We start from the raw sequence: 15,570 nt of genomic DNA on the forward strand, positions 1-15,570 counted from the left end.
GTTAATGAAGCCCCTGGCAGTGAAAGCTGCTTGCACTTGATCAGCCCATATTTCCTCTAGCTGGAAGTTATTTTTTCCGTAACAACAATGACATTGGGAAGATATTGAAAAAAAAGTTCTTGTTTTTGTGTACTTGTGCCAAGCTTGCCTATTGTGGTGGTTTCCAGTTTTGAATTGCTGAAACATTATTCACTAAACTATTATGGCAGTGTCTGAAGACACTTGAAGTCGGTTTGTTGTTGGTTGCAACAAGGCTTTAACATTCATTGTGATGTAATGGTTAAAATTACACCTCAAATAGGAAGCAGGGCATAGTTTACATTTCCCAGACACATGTAAAAATTCAGCAGCTTTTTCTGAAGAAGGATCCCTTCTAGATGAGTTGAAGGTGGCTAATTTCTCCTAAGAATTTGTATGCCAGCTTTCTTGGGATCTGTATCGCACAGGCAAATATATTTAAGCAACCTGCAAACTCTTGGGTGAGCCATGAGATTCAGAAGCAGGAGTGAGCCATGTTTCCATGCATCTATTTTTCAGCCCTCAGTACCAAGTTGAAAGGATCAAAGGTTAACAGAATAGTCTTTTCCTGATGCCCTTAAAGAAGGGCTTCTAGTTTGCATAGACCAGGTATGGGCAAACCCAGGCTTGGGGGCTGGATGTGGCCCCTTGGGCTCTTTTCTCAGGCCCTGCTCTCTCTCACCATCCTATCCTTCCTTCCTTCTTGCTTTCTTTCCTCCTTCCCTTTTTCTCTTCTTCCTTACCTCCCATTTCTCCCTCCCTACTTCATCGGACAAGTTACATTCTCCTAGGAAAGCAAAAACAAATCTGTCCAATAAAATCCTGTGATAGTCTGACTGTAGGATCATCATAAGTTGGAAACACAACAACACATAAATGAAAAGTTGAAATTGCCTGCTTAGTAACAATTCTTGTGACTGAAATGTTGTTCTAACACTGCTTTGATACTTGGTATTGTGTACGCATCTAAGTCAATGGATCGCAACCTGTGGTCAATAATAATAATAATAATAATAATAATAATAATCTTTATTTGCACCCCGCCACCATCTCCCTGATGGTGACTCGGAGCGGCTTACATGGGGCCAAGCCCGAACAACAATTACAATAAAGAACGACCGAATGCAAACTGAAAATGCAAACAATAAACAATAAACAACACCATAATTACAAAAAACATATGAATATACAACAATATAAAGTTACAATAAACACAAACGCAATGACAATGGGCGGGCCACATGTAATGGTTAAAAGAAGAACTAATTAAAACTGGTTAAAAAGCACAGGTGAGATAAAAGAGAGACAAATTGCTTGTGGAGGTGGGCTCATTATAGTGGGAGTTGTGGAATCAAGCTTTCCCACGAGGGGGGAAATATATGTGGGAAAGCTTGATTCCACAAATACAGTGATAGAACATTGCACATGAGGGATAATGTGGGATTGAGTACCTATTCACCAAAGGCGCAACACAAGAGCCAGGTTTTGAGGTTCTTTTTAAAAGTGTCTAGGGTAGGGGCTTTCCTAATTTCTCCAGGTAGTGAATTCCAGAGTTGGGGAATAGCGAAAATATGGTCAGCGGCCTCACAATCACTACACTGTTGGCTCGAAACCATGCAGCAACGACAGCGACTGGTCTCACAAAACCCTCTTATAGTGCCGAGGCAATAGGGATGTCTGGAGGGAAGAGGTTGACTACCCACAAAAGATTACTACTACCACATCAGCTCTAGATTATTAAGTATGCTTTTCTGTGGGCAATCAGATGGTGACTACTGAATGGCATGGTCTATCCCAGGGGTCCACAAACTTTTTAAACAGAGGGCCAGGTCACAGTCCCTGAACCTGTTGGAGGGCCGGATTATTTGGGGAAAAAAACATGAATGAATTCATATGCACACTGCACATATCTCATTTGTAGTGCAAAATCCACTTGAAAACAATACAATAATTAAAATGAAGAACAATTTTAACAAATATAAATTTATTAGTATTTCAATGGGAAGTGTGGGCCTGTTTTTGGCTGATGAGATAGGGTTGTTGTTGTTGTTGTTGTTGTTGTGTACTTTCAAGTCGTTACAGACTTAGGTTGACCCTAAGCGAGGGCCAGGTAAATGACCTTGGAGGGCCGCATTTGGCCCCCGGGCCTTAGTTTGAGGACCCCTGGTCTATCCAATACAGTTTCCTGAATCAGCATCCCAAATAACCAAACTGAATCTAAAGTTGACCAAAAACTTATTTGTAACCCTTTGGGTACTAATGTTGGAGAATGGTCCCGGTAGATACAGACAGGCACAGTGTGAGAAGAGCCTAATGTTTTTCTCATCCCAGGTAGAGAATATGACTTCTTTCAGCCTGGCATTCTGCGAACAGAAGGGCATCTTGAGACCAGTACATGGTAACCCCTTATTGAACTTTCAGTTTCATTTAGAGTTTTCAAAGGGGAGCGAAGCTAGCCTGATCCCTTCCAAGGGTAGGAGTTCATTTCAGGGATTTATATACAATGCTCAGCTCTCTGTGAAGACAGAGATCAATTACACGAAATTTGAAATAAACTATAGCCCTGGCTTACTCAATACAATCAAGCTCTGGGTAGGTCAAAAGCAAATGTATAGGCATACTGACCTTGAGGTACCCCCTTAAAATAACCACAGAGGATAAAGGACCTTTTGGTATTTACTGTTCCTGATTAGATTCAGTCAACATGTATTGAAGGGGCTTTTCTTTAACCTCTGGAGAAGTGACAGACAGCATATTAGATCTAATTTTTTTCCCCTTTCTCCCCAGATTGATCTTTTAAATTAGCTGCCTTTTCCTTTTTTGTGTTCGTTCTCTCTCCCCATAAGGAGATAGATTTTGCAGACCTGGATAAAGTTTTTTTCATCATGAGTATATTGTCCAGACCTCTTTGCCAATGCCCTTGGAGAAATGGAGTCTGAGGGGGTTAAAGGGGGAAGATTAGAGATTGGCTTTGGTGTTTGCTTTTTCTTACCTTTTGTATTTTTTAAAAAGTATATAGTACTTTATCCCCCAAAGGTCAATATGGGTTATCGGTATCTTTAAAAAAAGCATGTTATTAACCTTCCCATCAGCCCTGAGAGGTAGATGTGGCAGAGAAAGAAGGGAGACAGAACATCTCAAAGCCAGTCACAATCAATGCTGTATTTTCAGCATAATACTCTAACCTTCTTGTTTTCTACATTTTAGTATTCAAGGGAAAAAATATAACATGTGAAAGGATTAAATGATTCAGAATTGTTGGTGTCCTAATTTATTGTTAACTAAATTAAGTTACACACTTTTCTTTTGCTCAGTTACCAACGTTTTGTGAGGCAGAATACCATTATCTTCTATTTTTCAGATACCATCTGGATTTTTTATCTGAACTGTCAAAACTGTCTGAATATCATGGATAGAGCCAACTTAATGTTGTTACTTCCTTAGTCACCAATTAAGCTATCTAAACATTGTGTGTCTTTTATGAATACTTCAAATTTTTGCTGGAAGGAACAAAAACCGACCTCTAAATATGGGACTACTTCTTTGGTAGCAAATATTTTTGATAAACTTAAGGGCATGGCAGTGGAAAAAAATCAAACTGCCTACAAGCAGCTGAGTGGCAGACTCTGGATTGGATTTGTAATGTTTGTGGAAACGATGACCAATATTGCTTGGTAATTTCTCTCCATATTTGTCATCTGCTTAAGCTATTACTACATTTGTGAAATTGCCAACAACCCAGCCAGAAAGATATGTGCAAAAATGATTTGATTTGTGTTGTTGAAGGTTTTCATGGCCGGAATTACTGGGTTGGTGTCGGTTTTCCGGGCTGTATGGCCATGTTTCAAAAACATGACTTGTCTACATAGGGACCACCAAGCGCTGTGCACAAACATGGATCAAGGAACATGATAGGCACTGCAGACTACTTCAACAAGAGAAATCAGCCATAGCAGAGTACTTGATGAACCAACCTGGACACAGCATATTACCTGAAAACACAGAAATGCTTAACCACTCTAGCAACTACCATGTCACACTACGCAGAGAAGCCATTGAAATCCACAAGCATGTGGACAATTTCAATAAAAATGAGGAAACCATGAAAAGGAACAAAATCTGGCTGCCAGTATTCAAAAAATCTAAAACCAGAATAGTAAAGAAAGAACAACACTCAAAAACAGGGGAATTCCAGACAGGAAACAGTCGGGGCCAGCTTACACCTCCCAACAAAGAATTCCCCCAGGCAGGATGCAGCCAAGTCTTAAAACTGCGGCAGCCAGAATACTAACACGAGCGGGGTACAGGGAGCATACTACTCTTCTGTTGCACCAGCTCCACTGGCTGCCAGTTAGCTTCCGAGCACAATTCAAAGTGCTGGTGTTAACCTATAAAGCCCTAAACAACTCCGGCCCAGTTTACCTGTCCGAACGTTTTCTCCCCTATGAACCATCAAGATTGTTAAGATCGTCTGGAGGGGCCCTGCTCTCGGTCCCACCAGCCTCACAAGTACGTCTGGTGGGGACGAGGGACAGGTGGTGGTCCCGCGGCTCTGGAACTCTCTCCCACTGGAGATCAGAACTGCCCCTTCTATCTTGACATTCAGAAAACAGGTGAAAACTTGGCTCTGGAAATTGGCATTCGACGAGTGAGTCAATATTCTGTGATATGGATGGATGATGACGAACAACGATTTTATTGTGACAACTGACCATTGTAATTATATGACTGTATTTTGCTATTTTAATGTTTTTAGTCTAATATGCAATATGATGTTTTTAATGACTGTTTGTGATATTACTGTTGGAAACCGGCCTGAGTCCCTCGATGGAGGTGAGAAGACTGGTATACAAAACTGCTAAATAAATAAATAAATTTTCAGTGCTAATCAAGGTGATCAAATGCAATATTCACCCATGCCTCAAACAGACAAGAGCTCTTTCTCCCACCCTGGACATTCCATATAAACCCCAGTTTCCTAGTTTCCAACAGACCTCTCAACCTCTGAAGATGCCTGCCATAGATGTGGGCAAAACGTTAGGAGAGAATGCTTCTGGAACATGGCCATACAGGCCAGAAAACTCACAGCAACCCATGATTTGGTTTGACTTGACTACATATGACTTTTCTCCCAAAATGAGACCAAAAAGTCTTCCCATGAAAATTTAAAGCCTTATGGGAAGAGCCATCTGAGACTTCTAAAGGGGTCATCCCTAGGCACATTTTCTTTGTAGGTGCCAGTTGCTACTGAGTTCTCTGACTCTTCCTCTCTGTTGCATGCCTTATATACTCATGTTTAAGTCTACAAATGCCAGTCAGACAATCAACCCAAAAGAACTGGATTGACATACAAATAGGTCAGTGCAAGTACCTAAACTCTTACCAAAAAGGGAACCTCCCCTTCTCTGAGTAGAGAGGCAAAAGGCAAGAGAAGTCCATCACAGGACCTAAAAGGGGCACTAATCCCCTCTATTTTTTCTCTTGCAATACTTTTCCAAATGCCTAGATGGGGAAATGGTGGTGTTGGTCACTGTAAAGACGTATCAATGCCACCAATAAAATGTAAAGACGTGCGTTAATCCCACCAAATGGGACCACCAAAAATGTAAGGAAGTTCCTAGACTGCTATTAAATTAAACTGCCACCAATATGTTTAGAGACGCTGGTCTTAAAGTCTCTGTTTATCCCTATTTGCGTTGTGAGGTAACTTTGGTAGAGTGGAATGCACCGAACGTAAAATCAATGGAGGAGGCAGGTTTAAAATACAAAGAGAACAAGTTTATTATTAACAAAGCGTAATTGTTGCAATATTGAGATGTTGAACTTGGCACATGCTTGATGGTTACAATATGGCTTGGTTGAGATACATTCAGGCTTTAGATGTTACAATCTTATAAACTCCTTCTTCAGTGAAGTGCTTTATTATTTCAGTGTTCCCTGTTGTGAATATTCACACTGTTTGTCCTATACCGGATCAAACCACTGATCCCCAGTCTTCCACTACTGGCGATCCTAAAACCCCCTCTGTTAGATTCTTTTTAACTCAAGCAATCTAACGAGGTTTCACCTTCAGCTCCCTTGCTGAAGAAATATTCACAAATACCAAGAACTAACTGAATCTATACTGCTTCACACCACAGAGCCCTAACTGACTCTGCCCTCTTCTCAGGGTCTCTTCCTCCTGACTAAACTACTTTTCCAGAGTCCTATCTGACTCTGCTCCTCCTCTCAGGGTCTCATCCTCCTGACTCAAAATTAACTGTCACTTTCAAACCTTTTTCTCCTTAAGCTCCGCCCACCTCCTCTTCTGCCTTGTCACCATGGCAACCTATCTCTCACAGCTAGGCCATGGCAACCAATGTAAAACATAAATACAGTTTAAACACAGTATAATAAACACTTTATAATAAACATTTCTCTACAGTCACCAAGGGCAGCTGGCCCTCTGAGTTGGCATTGGTGCTTTCCCCTCTGTGGAATGATATTTGATTTATCCACGAGTCTTATGTAAATGCACAATTTTGGCCCAAAAACCTGCCCTTGACTTATACAAAAGGTAGACTTACAATATGGTAGGTGTGGCTTGTGTTGGTGATATTACAGCAGCATCCTGTATACCAGGATTGTGGACTTCATCTCCCACAATTCCTAAAATCTGGTAAACTGTCTGGGATTCCTGGGAATTGGAAGTCCAAAACACCTGGAGGGTCGTGCGTGCTGTAAAACTAAGGCTGGAATCCAAAGAGTTACTTTTAAGGCCTGCCAGATGGGGTTTTGGGTTTCCTCCTCCCCTTTAGGAACAAAGCCCTGTGCCTTATTAATATGCTGCTTTAGAACATTTCCTTCCTCATTGTCAGAAGAACTGTTGTTGTGCATCAGGTGTGGAAGGGGTTTTGAGTATCCCTTTGGATCCTGGCCAAGGTAAGGAAATGCTGTGGCTTTTTGTTTCCATTGTTGTATTCTTCCATTAAAAGCGAATGGGAGTTTGCAATCTTTCATAGCAGCTGGAGCAGCAGCGGTGGCGTGGAGGTGTATGTGATCAGGTTCCTTTAAACACATTTTCATGTATTGGATGTGATTCCATATTTGTGCTTCAACCTGTTTCATTTTCCGCCCCCTGATAAATCCATATGGAAAGTGTTGCTTACCTTTCAAGCCACCTGTTAGAACAGGGAGGGGAGGCCGTGGGCTGGTGCGGAGAGCTGCATTTTCAAAAGGAAGATCACAGAGTTTTAGATTAAATTGGGCAGAGGGTAGCAAAACTGGGAGGAATTAGTAGGAATACAGTTAGTTATGACCAAAAGACATTCCACTGCTTTCTGTGGGATATAGTTATGTAGGGGTTCTGCGTCTGTTATTCAGAAGCACTTGCACTGTCAGGCCCCATGTTAGCCACCCCGAGTCGCTTCGAGGAGATGGTGGTGGGGTATACATAAAGTTGTTGTTGTCGTCATCGTTGTCATCATCATCATCATCATCATCATCATCATCATCATCATCTCTGGTGATCCCTCTTCCATTGTACTCTTCTGCTTAAAAGGATTGTTCCAGGATGTATATGTTACTTCAAAAAATGAACTGTTTACAGAACAAGAGTCTATATTGTGGTAGGCCAATTTTTTAAAAATCCTCCGTTTACAAACTCACTTGATTATGAGATCAATGTTTTTTAGCAACATCTGAGGCTCTTCTACGAGGGTTATCCAGAAAGTAAGGTTAGAAGACACGGGAATTTTCTTGGAGGAAGTTGGTATCACTGCTGTGTAGCAGGAAGTCAGAAGAAATGAAGGAGCAGTACCAGTTGTCAGTAGCTCATCAACTGGCATTGTGGTGAAGGTTAGAGATGAGCTTTCTCATTTCATTTCTCTCCTAGTTCAAAGTTTGCACTGTAATATGGTATCTAAATTGCGAAATCATTTCAATTTATGGAGAGGCTGTAATGTCAAGACAGCATGTGGCAAAATGGGCATGGAATAACCTCACAACCTCTGAGGATGCTTGCCACAGATACAGGTGAAACATCAGGAGAGAATGCTTCTAGAATATGGCCATACAGCCTAAAAAACCTACAACAACTCAGTGATTCCAGCCATGAAAGCCTTCAACAATACATGGGTATGGAATATATTGTAAGACCATGAAGAAACTTCACACAGCCATCCAAAACAAATGTTGTTTTGAGATGCTGATGGCGGGAGTCTTATCTCCTGCATGATAATGTGTGTCCGCACACCGCTCATGCAACATATGAATTGTTGACTTCATTTGGTTGGGATGTGTGAAGCCACCCCTTTCAGCGCCCCAATCTCGCACCTAGTGACTATCTGTTCACTAAATTGAAAGAACATCTGGGTGGAAAACACTTTTCCAACAAGAACGAGGTGAAAATCGAAGTGTGGTGGAGGCTCCTTCTTTGGAAGCTTTTAAACTCCAAGGCTAGATGGCCATCTGTCGGGGGTGCTTTGAATACAGTTTTCCTGCTTCTTGGCAGGGAGTTGGACTGGATGGCCCACGAGGTCTTTTCCAACTCAAGGATTCTATGATTCTGTGAAGTGATGACCTGGCTTAAAAAGGCGGAGTAATTGACTTACAAGTCTCACTCTCTCAATTTCAGGGGAAGGCAATGACAGGCCCACTTTGAACAAGAAAAACTCATGATAGTATTGATTTAGGGTGGACATAAATTGGAATTGGTTTGAAGGCACTCAACAACAACAAAAACAAACCTTCAAGTCCCACGGGTACCTGCCTCTTCTTCTTGGGTGCTACACTTTATGTCTATATAAGCCACTGAACTCAACATTTCAACACTGGAAAGAGGATGTTTTGATAATACTGGTGGGATATTTTGATAATGCTTGGGTAGAGAATCTTAAGAGTTTCTGTTATTAACATGGAAGCAATTTTACTCACTCAAGTTCCTTTGGGTATGTTTTCAGGTCAAGGAGAATCTGCTGTCTTGCAAGATGCTTCTGCACTGCAAGCGTGATGAGCTGCGCAAACTGTGGATCGAAGGCATCGAGCACAAGCATGTTCTGAATTTGCTGGATGAGATTGAGAACATCAAGCAGGTGCCCCAGAAGCTGCAGCAGTGCATGGCCAGTAAACACTACCTTACAGCCACAGATATGCTGGTAAGAGGTGATAGCCGGAGCTTGACAGACAGCTGTCTGATAAGTGTCCGCTAGATCTGCTATCTGGGCCTGAGTAATTAGATCTGCCATTTACTCCCCTGCTGTATTGTTCTCCTTGCCTTTCTCTTTTGCCCTCTTCTGTCACTCACCTCTCCCCCTCCTCACCATCCTCAGTCTATTAACCTCTTTGGCTGCTTTGAAAGCTCTGCTGGCATTGACTCCGTGTCCTTAACCTCTATTCCGGTCTTCTTCTCCCTTGTCTGTGGCTTCCACTGCTAGCTTTTCCTCCTTTTCTCTTCACTTCTGTCAGTATCATTTTGGCCCCCAAGGAAAGTGCCTGCTTTCTTGTCCCTGTTTCTGCACATCGTTCTTCGAGGCAACTGCGCCTTCCTCCCTATTAGTCCTTCCTCAAGTCTGTTTTCCTTTTGTCAGTTACTTCAGAATAGTTCTTCCTCCATTGCAGTGATCACACATATGAAGTCTCTGCACTTCACCACTGATACTCTCTACATTTACACGCCGTCCCCGAGTTACAAACATGAGATTTACAAATGACTCATAGTTAAGAATAGGGTGAGTCAACAGGAAGTGAGATAAATCTATTCCTCAGAAGGGAAATTCACCCCCGGAAGTGTTATTATCATGGGAAAAGGGGTCTCCACTAAAGCTTTAGCACTAATCCTTGTTTCTGGCCATTGACGCCAGATCTGTCAATGGCAAAACATCTTTCATCCAAGATCTAATCTTGGAGGAACGGGCAGATCTGGCGTGCATTACAGAGACCTGGCTGGATGAAGCTGGAGGAGTTAATTTGACCCAGCTTTGTCCGCCAGGATTCTCTGTACAGCACCAGTCGAGACCTGGAGGGCGGGGAGGCGGAGTTGCGGTGGTCTATAAAAATTCTATCCCTCTGACCAGAGGCCCCATTCCACAGTCAACCAATTTCGAGTGTGTCCACCTGAGGGTGGGCGACCGGGACAGAATAGGGATTCTGTTAGCGTACCGCCCACCTCGCTGCACTACGGTCTCCCTACCTGAGCTAGCGGGGGTGGTCTCGAGCCTGGCATTGGAGTCTCAACGGCTTCTTGTGCTGGGGGACTTCAATGTACATGCCGAGACTTCCCTAGGAGGAGCGGCTCAGGACTTCATGTCATCCATGGCAACCATGGGGCTGTCCCAACAAGTATCTGGCCCCACCCACTGTGCGGGACACACATTAGATTTGGTTTTCTGTCAGGGATGGGAGCAAGGTGGCGGTGTTGAGGAGTTATCCACCTCTCCGTTGCCATGGACCGACCACTATCTGGTCAGATTTAGACTCACCACACCTTCCAACCTCTGCAGAGGTGGGGGACCCATTAAGATGGTCCGCCCCAGGAGGCTTATGGATCCGAACGGATTCCTGACGGCTCTTGGGGATTTTCCTGCCACCTCGGTTGGTGATTCTGTTGAAGCCCTGGTGTCTCTCTGGAATGGGGAGATGACTAGGGCCATAAACACGATTGCTCCGGAACGTCCCCTCTCAAGTAGCCGAGCTAAACCAGCACCTTGGTTCAACGAGGAGCTGGCAGCGATGAAGCGAAGGAAGAGGAGACTAGAGCGCGTGTGGCGTTCGGACCCGAGCGAGTTAAATCGAACACGGTTTGTTGCCCTATTAAGGGCATATGCCGTGGCAATAAAGGCGGCAAAGAAAGCTTTCTTTGCGGCCAATATTGCGTCCGCAAAGAACCGTCCGGCGGAGTTGTTTCGAGTTGTCAGAGGGCTATTGAACCCCACCACTCCGGATGGGAACCCTGACAACTTGACGGCCCGCTGTGAAGCATTTGCTCGGTTCTTTGCGGACAAAGTCGCTTTGATCCGCTCTGGCCTGGATACCACGTTAACGGCAGTCTCTGAGGATGTAACACGAGCATCTGCTTGTCCGATTTTGATGGATTCATTTCAATTGGTGAAACCCGAGGATGTGGACAAGATACTTGGAGGAATGAGAGCTACCACATGCATCCTAGACCCCTGCCCATCCTGGCTTCTAAAGGAGGCCAGAGGGGGATTGGCCGAGTGGGTGGAGGTGGTGGTTAATGCCTCCCTTCGGGAAGGCAATATTCCAGCCAGCTTAAAACAAGCTGTAATAAAACCGCTGTTGAAAAAACCATCACTAGACCCCACTCAATTCGTCAACTATCGGCCTGTTTCCAATCTTCCCTTTTTGAGCAAAGTCCTGGAACGTGTGGTGGCCTCACAACTCCAGGTATTCTTGGTAGACACTGATTATCTGGATCCGGCACAGTCTGGCTTTAGGCCGGGACATGGTACCGAGACAGCCCTGGTCGCCTTAGTGGATGATCTCCGCAGAGAGCTCGACAGGGGGAGTGTGTCCCTGTTGGTCCTGCTGGATCTCTCAGCGGCCTTCGATACCGTCGACCACGGTATCCTTCTGGGACGCCTCGCGGGAATGGGCCTTGGTGGCACTGTTTTACAGTGGCTCGGGTCCTTCCTAGAGGGTCGTACCCAGAAGGTGTTGATGGGGGACAGCTGCTCGTCCTCACAACCTTTGTCTTGTGGGGTCCCGCAGGGTTCAATACTGTCCCCCATGTTGTTTAACATCTACATGAAGCCGTTGGGAGAGATCATCCGGAGTTTCGGGGTGCGGTGTTATCTGTACGCAGATGATGTCCAACTCTGTCACTCCTTTCCACCTACTTCTAAGGAGGCTGTTCAGGTCCTGAACCGGTGCTTGGCTGCTGTGTCGGACTGGATGAGGGTGAACAAATTGAAGTTGAATCCAGACAAGACAGAGGCACTCCTGGTCAGTCGAAAGGCCGAACGGGGCATAGGGTTACAGCCTGTGTTGGACGGGGTTACACTCCCCCTGAAGACGCAGGTTCGCAGCTTGGGTGTGACCCTGGATTCATCGCTGAGCCTGGAGCCTCAGGTCTCAGCGGTGGCCAGGGGAGCATTTGCACAGCTTCGGCTCGTGCGCCAGCTGCGCCCGTACCTCGGGAAGTCGGACTTGGCCACGGTAGTCCACGCTCTGGTCACATCCCGCATAGATTACTGCAACGCGCTCTACGTGGGGCTGCCCTTGAAGACTGCCCGGAAGCTCCAGATGGTCCAGCGCTCGGCAGCCAGGTTGCTAACAGGAGCAGCTCTCAGGGAGCATACCACTCCTCTGTTGAGCCAGCTCCACTGGCTGCCAATTCCCTACCGGGCACAATTCAAGGTGCTGGCATTAGCCTACAAAGCCCTAAACGGTTCCGGCCCCACCTACCTCTCCGAACGCATCTCCTCCTATGAACCGACACGGACATTAAGATCGTCCGGGGAGGCCCTGCTCTCGGTTCCGCCTGCGTCACAGGCACGGTTGGCGGGAACGAGAGACAGGGCCTTCTCGGTGGTGGCCCCTCGGTTATGGAATGCCCTACCAAGCGACATCAGACAGGCCCCTTCGTTGCTGGCATTTAGGAAGAAGCTCAAAACCTGGCTTTTTGAGCAAGCGTTTGGCTAATCAGCGCAATTGTACACAGAATGACGGTAAACTGAACATAGGAACGGTATAAGGATATGAGACTGGATCTTGGTTGCGATCGAGGCATTGTATGAATGGTTGTGTGTTTGTTATTGGGTATGCTGTGTTTTAATTGTTATTGTTGTGGTAATTAATATTGTGTAAACCGCATTGAGTCACCTATTATAGGTTGAGAAACGCGGTATAGAAATAAAGCAAATAAATAAATAAATAAATTTCTACAACAAGCCAATTTTTTCAAACTTGTCTTGCATGTACTCCATTCCCTTAGTTCTAATATTCAAAGATTTCTATCTGTTGACCTTTATGTATGGATTGTTGAGGGAAGGAGAGCCATTGTAGAGTAGTGATTTGAGTATTAAGACTAGGTTTCTGGGAGATCAGGGTTTGATTTCCTGATTCGAGATGGAAACTCTCTGAGAAACCTTGGGTGAGTAACACCCACTCAGCCTCTGAAGAAGACAGTATTGCATGTGTAATTCACTACAGTGTGTGCTCAGCCAGCATGGTGTAGTGGCTTCAGTGAGACTACAACTGTAGGAGACCAGGATCCAAATCCTTATATAGTTATGGAAATTACAGGCTGATTTGGGTAATCCACACTCTCTTCAGAGGAAGGTTGTGGAAAACCCTTCAATAGGGTTAACTTGAAGGCACAGAGCAACAAGAACACATTGAAGGAATAGGCTTCCTATACTAATGTACCCCTCTTTATAGTGCTTATGATTATGAATGCAGTCTTGGGGCACTGCAGAAAAACAGATAATCATAATAATAATCATCATATTATTTATAATCTGCCCTTCTCCCTGGGGGGACTCAGGGCACTTTCCAGCAATGTCACAAATTGGCAAACATTCAAAGCCAAAACAAACAAGTTGTAAATAAACCAAATACCCATCTAATCTGGAGCCAATCAATAGTAAGATAAAGAATTGATCTCAGAGGAGGAGCCTGGGTTGTATTTAATCCCAAGGGCATCAAGACCCAAAATGAGGGGATTTAACCTGGTAGGATGCAAATGATGGGGTGGTCAAGCTAACACAGTCTACCTGCATTGGGGCAGATATTGGGGGCTTTTTGGATTCCATTGGACTCTTTTCTGCTTTAACATTTAGCCAATCACCACCTGCTTTGTTGTTTAGGTATCCAACGAGGGCAAGGAAAGGCACCTGCTCTGCCTCACATCCCATATAGGAGCAGCAAATATGCATCCGTGTTCCTATAATTCATTTATTGGTACATCCATTTATGTTATGATTTTACAAATTAAACACCAAAAATCATGTTTTACAACAAATAGAAAGAAAAAGCAGTTCATTACACAATAACATTAGGTAGTAATTACTATATTTACGAATTTAGCACCAAAACATCATAGTGTATTGAAACAATTGTGAAACCTGGTGGGAGGCAGACTTCATTGGAGGTGTAGCTGCTGCCGAGGAGAGTGGGTGTGTAGGCTGCACCTTGCACTCTCACCTTTTAAACAAGTTAGATCTACTATTTTAAAAAAAGACCTTTTCTGGCCTAAAACAGTCTGGAGGAATAATAAAATTTAAATGGCACATCTTGCCCTCCCCCCAACATAATCTTGGTAAGCCACTTGCTTCTTTGTTTATTTATTTTGGGGAGATAGAAGGATGCGTGGCCCACCAGGGTGGGTGCGAGGGAGGGCAAACATATGGCTCCAAGACCTGCACGAGTTGTCAACCTGGGCTCTGTCCCACATTATCTTTTAATTTGTGAGTAATTTTGCACACATTACTTCTGTATCTTCACAGTTCCAATTTAGAATCTGAGGCTAAGAGGATTTTGGGCAAAGTCTCACTCACAGTGTGTCTCCATAGTTATCAGTGGAGCCTGAATGCAAGCTTTCCACATCTAAAGCCCCTCTCCTTCCCTCTGTTATTATGTATTATCTCCCTTTCCATATAACTTAAAAGTGTGGCAGTCCTCAGACTGTGTATTCCTTTGATCTGTAATGGGTTGAGTGAAAACTAAATTTCCATTAGATTTGTTAGAATGCACTCTGCACCACCAGCCCACATGATGGGCTTGCAATCCTGTTTTTCCTCTGATAGCATAGCTATTTTCCCCTTTCTATAGCAAGACGTTAAATGCATCTAGAATGGAGCTCCTTGACTTTAGCCTCCTTTAGTCTGTGCTCTATTCTCCACATCAGAATGATGCCATAATTGCGCTCTTGCTGTTGGGTAATTCCATTCTCCTTCATTGTATCATCCAAGCAGCATATAAAATAATTATTAAACTGTCAGGGATGCATAATGTTTCTGGATCTCCTTGTCCTTTGTCCTCAAGGTAAACAGCTGTTGGCTTATCGAAAGCCAGAAATGATCCAACAAAGACGCTGATAGCTCTCATGTTGAAATGGGAGAACTGATAAATATTGTTGCCTGTAGCTTTGTGATATGTGCAGTCTAAATTAGACCTTTGCAGTCATTGTGTGGGCTTGATGCAAGCGCATTAATGGCATAATTTCTGGTTGCTGCATCACATTTCTGCAGTCTGTTCTTTGTATTCCACTCACATTAATTGAAGTAATTTTGCCACTGAAGCGTGTTTCCAACCTCTGCATTTAAATTGAAATTTTAATTCCCTTATTGTTTGGCAAAGACGTCTGAAGATGACTTGTTACAGGTTTCATTATCACTCAAAACACTCCAGCTGGTTCTAATGTACAATGATTAATTCTGGGAAGACTTATTAATGTAAGAAAGGCAACCTTTTCCCAGAAGCAGGGGCAAAGAAGCAGAGTGATTTTGGTGATGGCTGGTATTTATATGAAGCTAGATGAAGAAAAATGTGTGCTTGTAGTCGCTTGTTTATATCAGCTTTAAACTTGCAGAGATGAGCTTGACAAATTAACTA

General features: G+C 43.9%; 1 protein-coding gene across 1 annotated transcript in view; it reads left to right on the forward strand.

Annotated features, from left to right (window-relative positions):
* Positions 1-15,570, forward strand: part of EXOC4 (exocyst complex component 4) — a 579,446-nt gene that overhangs the window by 35,617 nt on the left and 528,259 nt on the right. Inside the window, exon 3 of the mRNA XM_060776413.2 lies at positions 8,958-9,152. Coding sequence (XP_060632396.2) covers positions 8,958-9,152 — 195 coding nt within the window. The remainder of the gene's footprint in view (positions 1-8,957; positions 9,153-15,570) is intronic.

This window comes from Anolis sagrei, chromosome 5 (genome assembly GCF_037176765.1).
Source record: "Anolis sagrei isolate rAnoSag1 chromosome 5, rAnoSag1.mat, whole genome shotgun sequence".
NCBI lineage: Eukaryota > Metazoa > Chordata > Lepidosauria > Squamata > Dactyloidae > Anolis > Anolis sagrei.